The following is a 15,391-nucleotide window of genomic DNA, read 5'->3' on the forward strand; positions in this document are numbered from 1 at the left end:
ATCGATTCTCAAGTATTCTCAAGATTCTCAAGCAGTATGTTGTTGTATTTTTATTGACATCAATTGATTACATGGTATGGGGTAATTGGTTTTTTGAGGGATTCCAGCATACAAAACATGACAGATGTGTTAGCTAATAGAGAGGATTATGAGCCATGAGACCTAGAGACAAGAAAATGTTGGGCTAATATTGACTAGTCCTCATTTGAATAGCAGCAGATATCCCTTTTTCAATTATACATGCATATTTTCAATTGAAATTTCAACAAAAAATCATTTAAAACATTAAAAATTGTGTTTTGACGTTGATAAAATATTTGTATGAATTTTCAGACAATTTTTCATAACTAAATCAATATTGTCAGACTAACGATCAAATTGTACCTAATAGAAAAGTTGTCGAAATTGAACTTCAACTACTAACAGTTTTTGATATGTTCCATGAAACAAAAGTTCGAAATTTTTCAAAATATTTCTCAAAACTTTGAACAGACGTAATAATTGTTGAATTTTTAGAGAAGTTTAATTAAGTTTTTTCGGCATTTTACATGATTCAATCACTTGCATTTGTTTTGATAATTCTCTTGAGAATGAGTTGCTACTCATAATTATTGATAACTGAGTTGTACGAGAAAACTTTTTTAATGCATTCTGAAGTAGGAATCTAATCAGATCTAGTGCATACATGGAGAAAGACTGTTAAACTGTTCTAACATGTGCGTGTCTCTGCACGCTTTAGACAAAGAAAAATATGTATAATATCTCTAAGATGAGAATTAGAGAATTGGGGAAGGGGGGTCAACTGGACAGGACCACCCAATCTCTCCATCTGCTCATTCTTCATTTGTGGCCATGGTCGACGACGTATCTGTTCCTTTCCAACTGCTCAAATTACCTCAAAAATCGAGTAACTACGTGTTTCACAGAATGCTTGTAGCAGATTTGTAAGTAAAACATATTTTTTCCAATGTTAACTCAAATTATTTTTGATCAAATATCACTCAATCACATCTCAATCAATCACACAAAATATCACAAAAAATACCACTAGTGGAATTTTATTAGATAATTATTGATTTCCTATCACTCAACCTGAACAATGTTTTTTTACAGAATAGGATTCTCACTCACATCTAAAAATGCAAAGCTACAAACAAAACGCCTAGGTCTGAAAGCCGAGGATGTCCATCTTGAAATACGTTCTGGCATAATAATTCATATTTCCCTTCAACATACTTTCACGTATTTTAAATTCTACACTAACGAATACCGAACCTCAGAGCATCGTCTTGAAGAAGAGTGCATTAATATGTATCTCTGTACTCGATTGGGTGAATGGAAGACACCTATATTTCGAGTGAGACAGTTTTTGGATCACGTTCTTGATATATTTCATGTAACAAACATTAGTGAACTAGAGATTACAACCGATCATTTTGAAACTACAATCTATGATAGTTTTGATAAACTGGAAATAGAATCTTTCTCCATGTATCATATCGATCTGAATAGATTGTCACTTCAGTATGCATTGAAAAAGTTTTCTCGTAAAGCTAATCAGTTATCAATTTTAATGAGTCGCAACCCATTCACAGCAGAAACATCTAAACAATTGCAAGTGGTTTTAACACGTAACATGGACCATATTGTTCTATATCACCCTATCAAATATGATCTGAACGATTTATTCGTTACTAATACTTATTCACTCATGGTTGACATGAAAATTGAAGATGTTAATATGTTCTTAAAACACTGGATTCACGGACTCGACAGAAAGTTAGAACTAGCTTGCTTTGGCTACAAAGAACTCCAATTGAAAAATGAAGCAGTTGTTGAAATACTCTTCAAAAATGTGGATTATCAAGTTGCACCAGCGGAAAGAGAATTGACAATTCATCCTACCGGATCCCAGCAGATATGTGTCAAAGGTGGTTATGATGTTAGACGAGTCGATGGAACAGAGGAAAATATTACTGTCAATAGTCAGCGAAGTTTGATTGATATGGTATTTTGGAGTTAAATTATCATTCGGTTTTTAATTAATACTAAATATGTATACTTGATTAATTATTTTAATAATTGTATTTAATACTTTAATATATATGCATATGCATTTTCAAACTGACAATGAATAAATATATTAAATTTCTACTTTAAAGTGTTCAATTTTAAGAATGTCTGACTAAAATTCCGGGTTCACTTTTTGAATCAGTTCATTTTTTCTGCTATTGCGCCACAAACGTTCAAAGGAATATTCTCTATCCACTTGAATTTATCAAGATTATGAAAATTTACACTTCTTGGGCGGAAAAAAGTTTTGACGCACATAATACGGAAACGCCGAAAAATTCCCCTATTAAACACGAACGCCGTGATCCACGGCCAATTGAAAACGTCCCGCCTTTCAACTTGTTAGGTATTGGCGGGTAAACTAGGAATTCAAACGCTTTCATTTTTCTGAACGGTTTCAATCGTTAAAACTGATAACATAAAATTGATAATAAAATTTAAAAAGCAGTAGAATTCCCTTTTTCAATATCACATGCATTTTTTTTAAACAAAATAATCATTTAAAACAATTTTCAAAAAAGTCGAAAACCGCCTGTATATTTGGTTTTACCGCTAAATACCTAACGAGACCCAACGGTTGGGGTAGTCGTTTTATTTGGAGCGCGATTGCGCCTCAATTTCAAAGAGATCAGTTTTGTGCGTCCCCAATAGAACACTTGTAATTGTAACTTCACATATTGTTCTTCTGAAAAAAAGAAGCTTAATAGTACCATATAAATTTTTATTGCTGGAACCAAAAATTTTTTGTTCCAAAACTTTCCGAGAAAAAAACCTTGACAACAAAACAAGAAAATGAAAACAAAAGTAACAATGAACTAAAAACGTGAATAACTGGATGAAAAGTGAATTAATGTTGAATGTGGCCAGTCACTCAAGCCTTTAATTGACCTCGCTTTTCAGACAATTCCTTGTCTTTCAAAACCCGTTGTTCTTTTTTGATGGTTAATTCGAATAGTTCCGCCACGAATACTTCTCTGTAAATTTATAAATTTATTTATTTCAACATTTTGCTTTAAATGACAGAAAATGGACCACAAGAACCGAATATAACTGTTAAAAATTAATAAAATTATAAAATATTTCTGAATTTTTTGAAAATTGTTTCAATTTTGCAAAAAAAAATTCGAGCACAGTTATATTCGGTCATTATGGCCCATTTTCTCCTGAATACTGAATCTGAAATCTACCTAAAAATGGGAAGAAGTTTCGAAACAAGTGGTAAATGATCGAATCGAACTCTCAACATATCCATCGCCACACCAATATTTTCCTTATCAAGATATTCAGGAAGAACTGGTACTTTTGGATATCTCGCACTGAAATGTGTCAGAATAATGTGCTTGGCATTCATTCGTTTTCCAACATCGACTGCTTGACCCATTGTTGAATGACGTTTTCTCATTGCATCAGCCTGAAATTAATTGGTTGAAAAATTTCAATATTTGCCTTAAAAAACCAAAATAGTCCGAAACTCAGAAAAAATTCGCTGTTTGAATGCCTGCCAAATGAGAAATATGACAAATCAGCGAATAGCTCCGCCCATATTTCGACCAATCAGGCGGAATGAGAGGAGCAAGTCGCTGATTGGTCTTGAAGTTCTCAGTTTGGATGGAATTCAAATTAAAAAAAAAAACTGAAAAAGCGGGTTTCTAATAGTTGGATTTTTCATTATTGCACTAAAAATACGTAATATAGGGTCTCGACACGACAAAATTTTTGCCGAATGCAAAAAGTTATTCGCCTTTGAAGAATACTGTAGGTTCAAACTTTTGTTTCTGCAAGATTTCCATCGATTTTTCTCACAAGTTTATATATTTCTCAACGAAAAACTATGAAAATTCGATGAAAATTCTGTTATCTTCAATCTCTGCATTTATCCAAAAATTGTCGTGTTGAGACCCTAGCTACCGTATTTTGGCTAAAAATCTCGTACAATTTAGTAATAAAACCAAAGACGAAATTTTAGCCAATTTTTTTGGGGGTTTTGGTGTCATATCTACCTCATGACCATCTTCAAAAGTGGATTCATGAACAAGAACATCAGCATCTTTTCCTTCTTCAACCAACAAATCACATGGTTTCGTATCTCCAGAGAATACAATTCGTTTTCCAGCAACTCTCATCACAAATCCATTTGCCATTCTTGTATGATGAACTTGTACAGCCTTCAGCTCATCCAGCTTCCATGCCTTTTTATCGAAACTGCTCGACATATCCTGTAGAACATCTCTGCTCGGCGGGAGATGTGGGCTCGGAAGTCTCGGTCTTTTTCCAGGAGGCCCTCCAGGGCTCCCGGGAGGTGTTAGTGGATACCTGGAGATATCAACAATTTCGAGGAGATGCTCAATGTTTTCAAAGCAAATTGAGTAGGTCTTCATTGGTTTCAGAACATTCCGATTGCATACAAGGACTAGTGGACGGTAAGGGGCTCCGAGGGACTCGAAAGCTTCTTTTCTCCGTGCAATAATTGTGTACAGCCCATTCATATGATCCTGATGAGCGTGAGTGATAAGGACGCAGTTGAGATTTACCAGAAGCTGCTTACAACCATCTTCTCCAAAAACTGCTCTCATTTGTCCATATGTTCCTTCTCCAACATCAATTAAAATCGCACTGTTCTCTGATGCTTCCACCAGATATCCTGTCACATTTCGATATTTTGATGGAACCGCGGACGAAGTTCCGAAGAATGTTAATTTCGGAAATTCGCAGTCCATTTTATTCTCCTTCTCCAACTTCTGATATTCCTTAATCAATTCCTTCGCTTTATCCGACAGCTCTGGCTCAGCAGCTAGCAAATTGTTGACGATGGGCTCCTCGTTGAACGAAGCTCCTCGGCGCATCCAATATCGTTGCATTGGAGCCACTCGAATGAATTGATCCTGTCGTTGTGATAGCTCCTCATTTTGAGTTATAATTCCACTCCAATCAATTGGGTGAAGAGCTGGGAAGAGAGATGGAGCAATTGATCGAAGAAGGCGAGTGTGTCTGTAAATAACAATTTGGATTCTTAAAACCTATGGATTTTGTAAAACTGAAATTTTTTGAATTTTCTGATGCCGCGAGGGAACACGAAAACGGGATCTCGTCAAATAGAAGATCTGCGAAAACAGAGGTCCTGAAATCGTGCCAACTGCAGCTCTTGAGACCCTGGATCTTGTTTTCGCAGATCTCGAATTCGTAGATCTATTCAATATTTCATATTTTCCTTACTTATAGACACTTTCCACAGCTGGAATCACAGGATTCCCTCCATTGATCAGCAAATGAGTGATACTGGGATTGTTGAGCTTCTCCATCAAATGTCTGTAGGTTGGAGTATTGATTACTGCATCATCACTGATATGAACCATCTGAAAATGTATTTTTTAATGTCAATAATTCTTTTTTCAATCTTACATAATCCAACTGTTTTTCCCCATTCAAAAATGGTTGCAGTGATGATGAGTCTATCAGTGCTTTCACATGATCCTCTGTAGTACATTCTGTCACTAAAAGCAGTGGCTTGTCTCCTTCAACTTTATCCGATGAGAAAACTTGATCAGGTTGAATCGTCCTTCCATCTGGAAGAGTAACTGCTTCTCCTGATTTCAGTTTTCCAATTAGTGGACCTTTCGGTACTTTCAGTTCCATCAACTTCATCGTATCGATTCGTCTGGCTGCCTCCTTCATTTCGATTAAAAATGCAATGTCTACATTGTTGACTTTCACATTTTTACTTTTTTCGTTGTTACTTCCGATATTCAACGGTGGACTCAGAGGAATATATGTGACCTTTAATCCGGCATCCTCATAATTCTCCATTGTATATGGACGTTCTTCAACTTGAGATGGATACTTGCAGCTACCGTAATCCGAATCTTGAAATGGTCGAATACATTCCAAAAAGTGTTTGATATTCATTGCACCATGAAGTCGAGTAGACAATGCATTTGATTCCTTAGAAAGTAGAATTGATGAAATTCCAGCAATATTATCCCAATTTGCAGATGTGATGAAAAGATCAACGACGCTTGAACTTCGGATCCTAAGCTGCCACAGGAATCTGCATGCATTCTCAGGGCAGTTGAACATGTAGGTTTTCAGTGGTGTTCGAAGGATGAAGCATGCTCGGAGAAGTCCTGTTCCATTACCGAGAACTTCGATCGATACTTGACTGGGAATGTTGACAATTGAGTTGGCCGGTGGTTCGTGAGCCGCTTTTTGTTTCTTCTGCACTGCCGCCATTGATTGTCGCAGATTTGAGATGCTTGCGTTTACTTCTCGAGCTCTGAAATATTGGTAAAGTTTATTAAATAGCGTCAAAAAAATCAAAAATTCGAATTTTTTCATACAGTTTATGTATTTTTCAACTGAAATTTTGAAAAAATTGACGGAAGCATGTCAAATTTCAAGTTTTGAGGTCGAACATATATGTGAAATCTTGAAAAATGTCTCTTTAACGCATTTTGCCATTCAACAAAATTGTCGTGCCGAGACCCCGTACTGTACTTTTCAGACAAAAAATCCCAATAAAACTCACTTCAAATGTGAAGACGAATGCTTCTGAAGAATTCGGCGATTTCTGGCAATTCTCTCCTTGATACTTTCTAATAATTCTTCGTTATTATCCTTAAATAAGCAGCTGGTTGAAGAAATCAAGTGACGAGAAACTCTGAAAAGTGAGATTGTGAAAAATTGCGAAATGTGAAAGTACTAGCGGAAAAACATGCAGAAATTAAAATTGTTGTTATCCAGGTGTGGAATTTTGCAAATCTCCAACAAACTAGGTCTCGACACGACAGTTTTTGCTGCAAAACTTGAAAAAGCGTGCGCCTTTAAAGAGTACTGTAGCTTCAAAGTCTCGCCGTGGATATATCCGCGCCAGTAGGCTGTTTTTTGTGCGCTTTCGATGACGAGACTGTGGGATACATATATAATTTTTTAAACACATACAATTTCAAGAAAACGGGATGAAAAACTATGAAATATCCGCAAAAACAAAAGTTTAAAATTACAGTACTCTTTAAAGGCGCACGCCTCTTTGCAGTTTGCAAAACTTTCTCGCGTCGAGACCATATACCGTATTTTTAGCATAAAAACATTTCATGCAATTTTCCGCAAAATTTCCGATATTTTTATACACTTTATGCCAAAAAACAACATTTTCATGTTTTCAAATTTTTAAAATGCATTTCTAGCAAAAAACACCGTGAAATTCATTGTTTAAAAATCAAATATCGATATTTTCAGGCAAAATGTAGAAAAATTCCCGTTTTTTCTCAAAACCTGGAGTTTCTGTATAAAAATTTCGCGTTTTTTAAACGAGAAATCTCGAATTTCAAGGTTTTCGGGTAAAAAATAATGAAATTTCAGAATTTTTGCCTAAAATCGCAAATTTTCTCGTCTATTTCAATTGGGGGGACCACTCACAAACCCTTACAGAATCCGATTCTCTACAGTTTTCCTCGCAATCGCTCCGAGCATCAGCTTCGAGCTTTCAGCTGAAATTTATTTGAATTTCATGCACTCTATTGTGCTAAAGAGCTGGAAGTTAATGTATAATTTCAAGATTTAATTTTACTTTAAACACGATTGAATCATCATGATATTATAAACAACGTCTTCATCGGAAAAAGAAATAGGGAACAGTGAAGATTATTAAAAAGAAATTAAAGGGGAAAGAAATTCGAAAAAACAGGGGAGAGATGGAGATGCCGTGCACCCATACGGATCTGAAACTTGATTTTTGGAAGGAAAGCGCGAATCTAAATAAGATTCGTGATCGCAATGAACATCATCAACAAAACAAACAACACTAATGTAATATGTAACTAATAAAATTGGAGCTCCTAAAAAATGTAGAGGAATCGGCCGATCACCGAAGTTGGAGGGGGGAAAATTGAGATAAGAGACAAAAGCATAAAGAAAAACGGATATGAGTGAAAAAAGATTTAGGACAGATTTGGTAATCCAGTTGGAATTCCGAAGGGTCTCGTTTGGTCGAGTCCTGGTTCTGCTTGACTCTTTTGTCCCAGACTGCGTGGATCGTCGAGAGCTTCTGGCTGCAAAAATAGTGAATAAATAAATAAATAAGTTTTGAGCCAGAAAACAAAACATACCGGCGGCTGTGTTGGATCCATCATTGCTCCCATCCAGCGGGTGGTCACCAATCCGACTCCTTCGATCATAGCCAGAATTACAGAGCCAAGAATCGCACTTCCTGCCATCACCTAAACAAAAATTATTAAATTATTATTAATTCACTAAATTAAAGCTATTCTGCTACCTTTGGTCCTGAACGGATCGCCAAAAGAGCTCCAGTCAATCCTCCAGAAACAATAGAGTTGATGGGGTCTTCCTTCTTGCGGATGGCGACAAGACAACAATCGATTGTACTGAACATTCCTCCCCAAGCGGCAAACTGAACTCCTGTTAATGTGCTTCTCATTCGTACTTCTCGCATCATCCCAACCTAAATTAATCAATTAATTAAGTATTTTTGTCTTTAAAAAATTAATCACCAATTTCTTTCCTTTCGCCGCATTTTTATATCCTCCAAAAGCTTGGAAAATGGATCCTCCAACGAGACCCATCGCAAACGCCGATCCAATATCATCTCCGATACGATATGGGCTGGAAAAAATTATTTTCAGTAAAAAAACCAATTTTAGGAAATCTTACCATGGCTCTCTGGTGTACTCTTCCATTTTTGTGTGTATTTATTCCCTGAAAACAGAAATTGATTAAATTTATTGATTTTAAAGCGGTAAAAGTGCAGTTTTTTGTAAAGAATTGAGTTGAAAAATGAATCTGAAAGCTCGAGAAAAGTGCACGAGAAGTGCGCCATCACGCAAATTTCACGAGACATGCGTCAGCAAAGAATTGCTTGCGTCCTTCTTGACTTTCGTTTTTTCTATCGTTTTTATTTTTATTTATTTCTTTGAATCATTAACTTTTATCTTAAAAGTTTAAATCTTAAACATTAAAGTTAAATAAAATAAATATTTTCTTTAGTTTGTGACTAGATTTAATAAAAATTAACAAGGATAAATACTTTAAAAACAGTTTTTATTTAAGAATATAGATTATAAAAATGATAAAAATACATTGTGAATAGTTTAAGCTAGCAGAGTAGTTTGAAGTGCTCATAAATGGATAGAAGAAGTCGTGAGGTAGTCGAATATCAACGTAAGGTAAAGCTGAAAATATGTTCTTCGGAGGTGGTGTGACTTCTGTGAATGAAATTGAGATTGGCATACGAATTTCTTGGCCAGAAAGATACGGAACCTGAATAAAAAACTAATTTTGTATACATTAAATAAGAAGGTCATACATCATCTAAAAGTAGCTGTGAGTTTCCTGCAATTATAACCTCTCGATAGTTTTTTGTAGATCCTTGCTTGGAATAGTAGATTTGAAGTAACGAGGACACAGGTAAACGGCAGGATATTGTGGAAGGTGATAGCTGAAATTAAAAAAATATATAAATTAAATAGCTAATTAAATAATAAATACTTCTTCCCAAGTAACATTAACTCTCCCAACGGAAGCTGGATGTGCATCTTCTGAAGGCGATGAAACAAGTACGGATGGATAAACTTGTTCGTAGAATGCTCTCGCTTTTGCACGAGCATCTTCGCAATTTATTGTGGAAATCGTGCACACAGAAGACATCGATCGAAGGAAGAACACAGGAGATGGTGCAATAGATCCAGAATAGCAGTTGCCTAGTGTTGGAACAGCGAATGGAACGGGAATAGAACCTGAAATATTTTTGAAAATGTAGAACAAATATAAGATCTACAATTTGAAATAACCTTTAACCCTATAAGTTTGCTCCCCAGCTTTATATCCTACAACAGTCTGATTTGTCTCTATCTCACTGGCAACCACAAGCGGAATCCAATAAACTGAAAATGTCTGCTCGAACCAATTATTATCTACATTTCCAGGAAGACTATCATATTGGGCATCAATCTCAACGGAATTCGTTTTTATCCCATTCATTCGGAATATAATATTTGCAGATTTCAAAACTCCATAACACATTGAATTATTCCAAACTGGAGCTATAAATTGGGCGGTGCTGAGCCTTGGAATCGCAATCGTCTCATTTTCGGTTCGTTCTACAAAATCGCCGTTTCCAAACAGAGCCTGAGCATTGAGAAACTCATTTTCGGAACAATGAGACAAAATATCAGTGGTGGCGAGAGGCTTGCACTTTACTGTCATATTCCTTTTCGTTATCACATTTTGAGTTCCAGTACAGAAATCGGATGCTGAAATTGCAGCGGGAAATTTGAATAGGCGAACGGCTCTTGAACTTCCGAAATGTAAGAGTTCTAACTGAAAAAAAAAAGAAATCTCAATTCATTATTAACCGAAGTCTTGAGATTTATCTCGAAAACTACTGTATTTACCCGGTCTCAACACGACATAATTTTTTGATGCGAGGAGATGTGCGCCTTTAAAAGAGTACTGTAATTTCAAACTTTCATCTCTGCGAAATTTTTGATAGATTTTTCACATTTTCTCATGATTTGTAATATGTATGGGTAAATTATTAAAAATCAATGAAAATTCCGCAGAAACGAATATTTGAAATTACAGAACTCCTTTAAAGGCGCATATTTATCTTTTCGCGTTTTACAAACAAAAGCGTGTCGAGACCAGGTACAGTATTTCTGGCGCAAAATTTTCCGTCTGCGTAGATCTTTAATTGTGTTACATTTTCTTGTGAATCAGATTCATCTTGCTGCCATCTAGATTTTGAAAATTCGTTCCATTGCTCTTCGCCATTCACAATTTCCACGTCACCATATTCCAAATCATCTAAATTCAAAAAAGCTCCGTAATTTGTTCGCGTTCAGCTAAAAAAAGCCCACCATTTTGCTTGGAGACGCAGAACAAACGAGAAGTTGGAAATATCGAATCAATCCGGTGCCGAACAACTGACGGATAACAAACCTCTGGAGTATCAGCCGAACAATAAGTTAAAAGAAAAATAAATCCAAGAAGATGCATGACAAAAAGCTCGTTCCGATTTCTTGGTGCATTGGTGCCCATTTTGGTTGCTATGGTAGCGGAAGAGTGTACACCTGCTGTGATGCGACTGTGGGGAAAAGGAAAACGAATTTAGGAAAATTATTTATTTTCCAAATTGACGTATATTCTTGCTACTAAAAATGAGAATGACACAAAATTAGTGCAATATATAAAAGTAAAACAATCGAAAGTGCCTAACTATGAAAAATTGCCGTAGCTAGGCGAGAACATTTAGGGGAATATTTAGAGGGACTTGGCGGATTCAACCTCGATGTACTTGATGAGATCTGCACGCTCGTCAGCCTTCTTGAGTCCAGCGAACACCATCTTGGTTCCTGGGATGTACTTCTTTGGGTTGAGGAGGTACTCGAAGAGGGTCTCGCGGGTCCAGACGACTCCCTATAATTTTTAATTTATAATAAACGTTAAGAAATAATTTATTAGTTGTACCTTGTTCTTGTTAGCAGCGGAATAGTCGAATCCAGACACAGTTCCTGATGTACGTCCGATAACTCCGTGGAGGGTTGGTCCGGTCTTTGTGGCGGTCGAGTCAACGACGTGGCACTGCAAGCATCTCTGCTTGTACACCTTCTTTCCCTTTTCGTAATCTCCAGCTGGGATATCGGACATGTTGAACCCTTAAAATACAGAAATTAGTGAAATATATACTAAAAGAGTCTAGCAGGAAGAAACCGCCACAGCAGCACTTGGGGAACCGCCCGTGATGCAATAGCGAGAAAGAAACGGGGGTTGTGCCATCTCTCGGGCGGCGAGGAGACGCAGAGACACAGAAAGGCCATAGAACAATCGGGCGGTCGCTCTCGGGAGTCTGGGTGAAATATCATTCAGCGAGGACATACTAAAATGACGCTGTTGAACTTTTTATCTATGATCTGAAAGGTTTTGCCCTTAAAATACAAAAAATAAAGTTTCTACGAGATTTACCGCATTTCTAACGCTTACAACTTACAAAATCTACAGTTATCCAGATTTTTATCAACTTATCTCAATTATTAAGAATTAATTTACCTTATCGAAATAGTGATATTGAACTTTAAGGAATGTAGTTACAGATCTAGTAGCGTAAGAACTGAATATAGAAGAGCAGATATCTATATTGCAAAAGAACAAATTTGAAAATATTGACAAAATTTACCAGTCACACAAGTCAGCTGGGCGGTCCGATGCCTTATGGATCATTGCAATGATCATCTAATAACATCAACAAGTGCTGCGCACGAGATAAAAACAGTAAACAAATAACAAGCTGAACAAACAGGATTCAAACCACACAAATTTAAAATGAAAAATTAAGAAAAAAATTTGTTTGCAACAATTTATTGTAACAAATAACAATAATCCGCAACTTAGGCGAAGTGGGTGTTTTGGCGAGCGGTTGTGAAGACGCTGAGGTTCTTTCTCTTGGTGACGCGATGTGGGAGTGGGAATCTGATCTTGGCGTCGTGGAACATCTTGATTCCGGCACGCTTGGTGTCTTCGGCCTTGACGGTTTGGACCTTGAGGATGTGGATGCGGTCAGCTTGGGCACGATGACGAGCTCCCATGTCACGGTAGCACTGGGTGACGGCTCCGGCAACGGTGGTGTCACGGTACTCACGGTACATGTTGTGGTGTCCGGTACGGGAATCGTACTTGAGCCAGACTCCGTAGTTCTTGACGGTTCCTGGGTTCTTCTCGAACACCTGAAAATTTTATTGTAAAATGGGTTATTATTATTATTTTCCACAAACCTGCTTGATCGAAAGGATCTCTCCGTTGGCCTTCTTCACACGACGGAGCATAGAGACGAAGTACCAGAAACGAGACTTGGCGATGACGTGGTTGGTGGCGAAGATTTGCATCTTCCAGATTGGAGTCACTGGCTCCTTCTCTGTTGGGATTTTGCGTCCGACGACGACGTACTCATTAAGAGTCTCTCCAAGAGCCTTGGTTGGCATGTTTTAACCCTGAAAAACAAAAATATGATGCAAGGAATGGGGAATGAACAATCTGATATAATAGCGAAAAACAATTTTAGGATAACGTTACAATTTTCTTTTAAAATGGAAAGGTAGATGGGAATTACCGAAAAAATATGAGTGCATATTGCAATATTTAAAAACTATGAAAAAACTGTTAAATTTTTGTAAAAATCAGAAAAAGAAAAGCGGAAAAAAGCTAAAAAATAGGATCAGGAAAACCCAAAATGAATTTCAACGCACAAAAGTGTATGCGGCAGTGCTAGTTTTGTTGCGTGTTCTATTACCGTATCCTTCATACACTCGCCGTCGATTTACGGGGAGCGGTGGAGCGCACTTACTCCTTAGATTTTTAAGCAATTTTTTTGTTAAAAAGATATAGAAATGTGATTTTAAATGTTTTATTTTAACTATAAAGTTATAATATTAATTTATTTGTACATATTCAGACTTTAATGGCTCTTGCACATGTTTCACGACGGGTTATCAGCAATCAAATACGATGCTTTGCTGCAGCGAATCAAGAGACGAGTTTAGTACATGTTGAAAAGCAATTCGAAGCTATAGAACCGGAGAAAAGAGATAAAGATGCATTCATGGCAGCGATAGGTTTGGATATCTGTCTAGTTTCAACGATTAATCTATGTTTTCAGCCACGTTCAAGGAAAAACGAGGTCGAACGCATGTCGAATTTATCAACACAGCTCTAAAATATGTCAAAGAATATGGGGTTCATAAGGATATCGATACTTATAAAGGACTCCTTGAAGTTTTTCCAAAAGGAAAGATGATCCCACAAACTGTTTTCCAAAAAGTTTTCCTGCATTACCCTCAACAACAAAATTGTGCAGTGAAGGTTCTAGATGAAATGGAGTGGCATGGTAAGTACAAAGTCGTTTACTATTCATAAATTATCAAAAATAGTTGAGGTGTTCAACCGGATAAGGAGATCCATGATATCGTGGTCAACGCATTCGGAGAGTGGAATTTTGCAACGAAAAAGGTGAAGCGTATGCTCTATTGGATGCCAAAGCTGAAACATTCGAATAAATATCTGGACAGGCGCCACGTGGAAGGGAAGTCTCTATCACCCTCCGAGTTAGCCGGAATCGCGCTGAAAATGATGAGCCGAGACGCTGCGTCCTCTATTTCGCTTCTAAAACTGTCAGATTCATCAGATCCACAACAAAAATGGCTAGCCACGTCACAGAGCCCAATGCAACAGATATTAATTTCTGAATTGCGAAAAGGTGATGAAGTCTTCGTGGATGCTGCAAAAGTCTATCTACAAGACAGAGTTATTCCATTTATCACATTAACTGGAAATACGAAGCTGGAACCTTTAAACGAGTTCAAAAACGAAGATATGGACGAAGATTATACAAATTGGTACGCGGACTGGCAGAAGCAAAGAGGAGAAGCTAAAAGGTAGGTTTACAGTTCAAATTTTAGATTTGATATAAAATTTTAATTTTCAGATCGATCCACGAACAAGACCACGAAACGATTTTCGCAATGGGTGCTATGTATAAAGATGATAATGCAACAGCGATTCGATGGATTGATAATCTACAAAAAACCAACCCAAATATGGAGAACCTGAGGTTCCGAGTTCGATTGGAAGGAAACCCGATAATTTCAAGAAAATAAAATGTATTGTGTTGACTAGAATTTGAGAAACAATAAATAATTAACAGTTTGTGCCGATTCTCTTAACAGCTGACCTTGTTCTGCGTGTTTTTTTTTTGCGCTCGCTAGTCCCAAATGTTGTGATAAGACAACATTCACTTTTTTGGATTATTATGGATTATTGAGGATTGGCAGTACAGAACTAACTGCAACTCTGGGAGCGCCGAGGTCTGTCTAAAATGCCAAAATAAAAAATATATCCGGCGATAGATTTGTCTGTAATCCGAGATTCGAAATTGTTTTGTTTTGTGGTTCTATCAGAAGAACATGTTGCATGAAATTGTGATATCTTAAACTACAAGAAACAGGAAAATGTTAAACGCGGTTTTATAAAATAACAATACTGAAGCACTCATGAATAAAACCAATTTTTATCTAATTTTACGCATGAATACAGCGATTTTGTATTTTACTACGTTTTTTTTTACTACGAATTGCTATTGCATTTTTTTACTACGAATTGCTATTGCATTGAGAATATGAAAATAAGATAAAATAAATAGTGATTTATTTTGGGACGGTCTCTTTAAAGGCGCAACCGAAAAAAGTTCGCGCAGGTCTCGTCACGAATACAGTCGTTTCTTTGGATTTTATCGAATTGATTCGTTTTTTGAGTTTGGACA

The 15,391-nt window shown here is 36.7% G+C and overlaps 7 protein-coding genes across 9 annotated transcripts; 2 read left to right on the forward strand and 5 right to left on the reverse strand.

The window, feature by feature from the left end:
- The first annotated feature begins 846 nt into the window (after nucleotides 1-846).
- Nucleotides 847-2,151, forward strand: fbxb-78 (F-box associated domain-containing protein). Its single transcript, NM_068224.5, has 2 exons — nucleotides 847-944; nucleotides 1,114-2,151. The coding sequence occupies exons 1-2, from the start codon at nucleotides 853-855 to the stop codon at nucleotides 2,021-2,023; spliced, it is 1,002 nt and encodes a 333-aa protein (NP_500625.2). The 5' UTR covers nucleotides 847-852; the 3' UTR covers nucleotides 2,024-2,151.
- Nucleotides 2,152-2,778: 627 nt separating this feature from the next.
- Nucleotides 2,779-7,556, reverse strand: elac-2 (the record flags this gene model as incomplete). 3 transcript variants are annotated; one of them, NM_001027938.7, is made up of 7 exons in its annotated part: nucleotides 2,779-3,047; nucleotides 3,261-3,484; nucleotides 4,074-5,061; nucleotides 5,287-5,426; nucleotides 5,473-6,343; nucleotides 6,596-6,727; nucleotides 7,496-7,556. In NM_001027938.7, 7 exons carry the CDS (start codon nucleotides 7,537-7,539, stop codon nucleotides 2,945-2,947), a joined length of 2,502 nt encoding a protein of 833 aa, NP_001023109.1. The 3 variants fall into 3 exon arrangements, with proteins under 3 accessions (NP_001023109.1, NP_001023110.1, NP_001294339.1); NM_001027939.4 differs by lacking the exons at nucleotides 6,596-6,727; nucleotides 7,496-7,556 and having other exon boundaries at nucleotides 2,945-3,047; nucleotides 5,473-6,300; NM_001307410.3 differs by lacking the exons at nucleotides 4,074-5,061; nucleotides 5,287-5,426; nucleotides 5,473-6,343; nucleotides 6,596-6,727; nucleotides 7,496-7,556 and having other exon boundaries at nucleotides 2,945-3,047; nucleotides 3,261-3,475.
- Nucleotides 7,557-7,665: 109 nt separating this feature from the next.
- timm-17B.1 (putative mitochondrial import inner membrane translocase subunit tim-17B.1) lies at nucleotides 7,666-8,781 on the reverse strand. The gene is made up of 5 exons (NM_068226.8): nucleotides 8,737-8,781; nucleotides 8,577-8,688; nucleotides 8,342-8,527; nucleotides 8,175-8,285; nucleotides 7,666-8,117 (listed from the first exon to the last, which is right to left on the reverse strand). The coding sequence occupies exons 1-5, from the start codon at nucleotides 8,760-8,762 to the stop codon at nucleotides 8,007-8,009; spliced, it is 546 nt and encodes a 181-aa protein (NP_500627.1). The 5' UTR covers nucleotides 8,763-8,781; the 3' UTR covers nucleotides 7,666-8,006.
- Nucleotides 8,782-9,111: 330 nt separating this feature from the next.
- On the reverse strand, nucleotides 9,112-11,121 carry tctn-1 (Tectonic domain-containing protein; the record flags this gene model as incomplete). Its single annotated transcript, NM_068227.4, has 6 exons — nucleotides 9,112-9,342; nucleotides 9,389-9,520; nucleotides 9,571-9,818; nucleotides 9,873-10,401; nucleotides 10,784-10,887; nucleotides 10,941-11,121. 6 exons carry the CDS (start codon nucleotides 11,119-11,121, stop codon nucleotides 9,124-9,126), a joined length of 1,413 nt encoding a protein of 470 aa, NP_500628.2. The 3' UTR covers nucleotides 9,112-9,123.
- A 71-nt stretch (nucleotides 11,122-11,192) lies between these two features.
- Nucleotides 11,193-11,738, reverse strand: cyc-2.1 (Cytochrome c 2.1). The gene is made up of 2 exons (NM_001383085.2): nucleotides 11,551-11,738; nucleotides 11,193-11,499 (listed from the first exon to the last, which is right to left on the reverse strand). Exons 1-2 carry the CDS (start codon nucleotides 11,728-11,730, stop codon nucleotides 11,344-11,346), a joined length of 336 nt encoding a protein of 111 aa, NP_001370630.1. The 5' UTR covers nucleotides 11,731-11,738; the 3' UTR covers nucleotides 11,193-11,343.
- Nucleotides 11,739-12,455: 717 nt separating this feature from the next.
- Nucleotides 12,456-13,067, reverse strand: rpl-18A (Large ribosomal subunit protein eL20). The gene is made up of 2 exons (NM_001307285.6): nucleotides 12,852-13,067; nucleotides 12,456-12,803 (listed from the first exon to the last, which is right to left on the reverse strand). Exons 1-2 carry the CDS (start codon nucleotides 13,056-13,058, stop codon nucleotides 12,468-12,470), a joined length of 543 nt encoding a protein of 180 aa, NP_001294214.1. The 5' UTR covers nucleotides 13,059-13,067; the 3' UTR covers nucleotides 12,456-12,467.
- Nucleotides 13,068-13,528: 461 nt separating this feature from the next.
- Y17G9B.5 (Evolutionarily conserved signaling intermediate in Toll pathway, mitochondrial) lies at nucleotides 13,529-14,780 on the forward strand. Its single transcript, NM_068230.7, has 4 exons — nucleotides 13,529-13,688; nucleotides 13,733-13,960; nucleotides 14,009-14,507; nucleotides 14,558-14,780. The coding sequence occupies exons 1-4, from the start codon at nucleotides 13,535-13,537 to the stop codon at nucleotides 14,727-14,729; spliced, it is 1,053 nt and encodes a 350-aa protein (NP_500631.1). The 5' UTR covers nucleotides 13,529-13,534; the 3' UTR covers nucleotides 14,730-14,780.
- Nucleotides 14,781-15,391: the final 611 nt, after the last annotated feature.

This window comes from Caenorhabditis elegans, chromosome IV, assembly GCF_000002985.6.
Source record: "Caenorhabditis elegans chromosome IV".
NCBI lineage: Eukaryota > Metazoa > Nematoda > Chromadorea > Rhabditida > Rhabditidae > Caenorhabditis > Caenorhabditis elegans.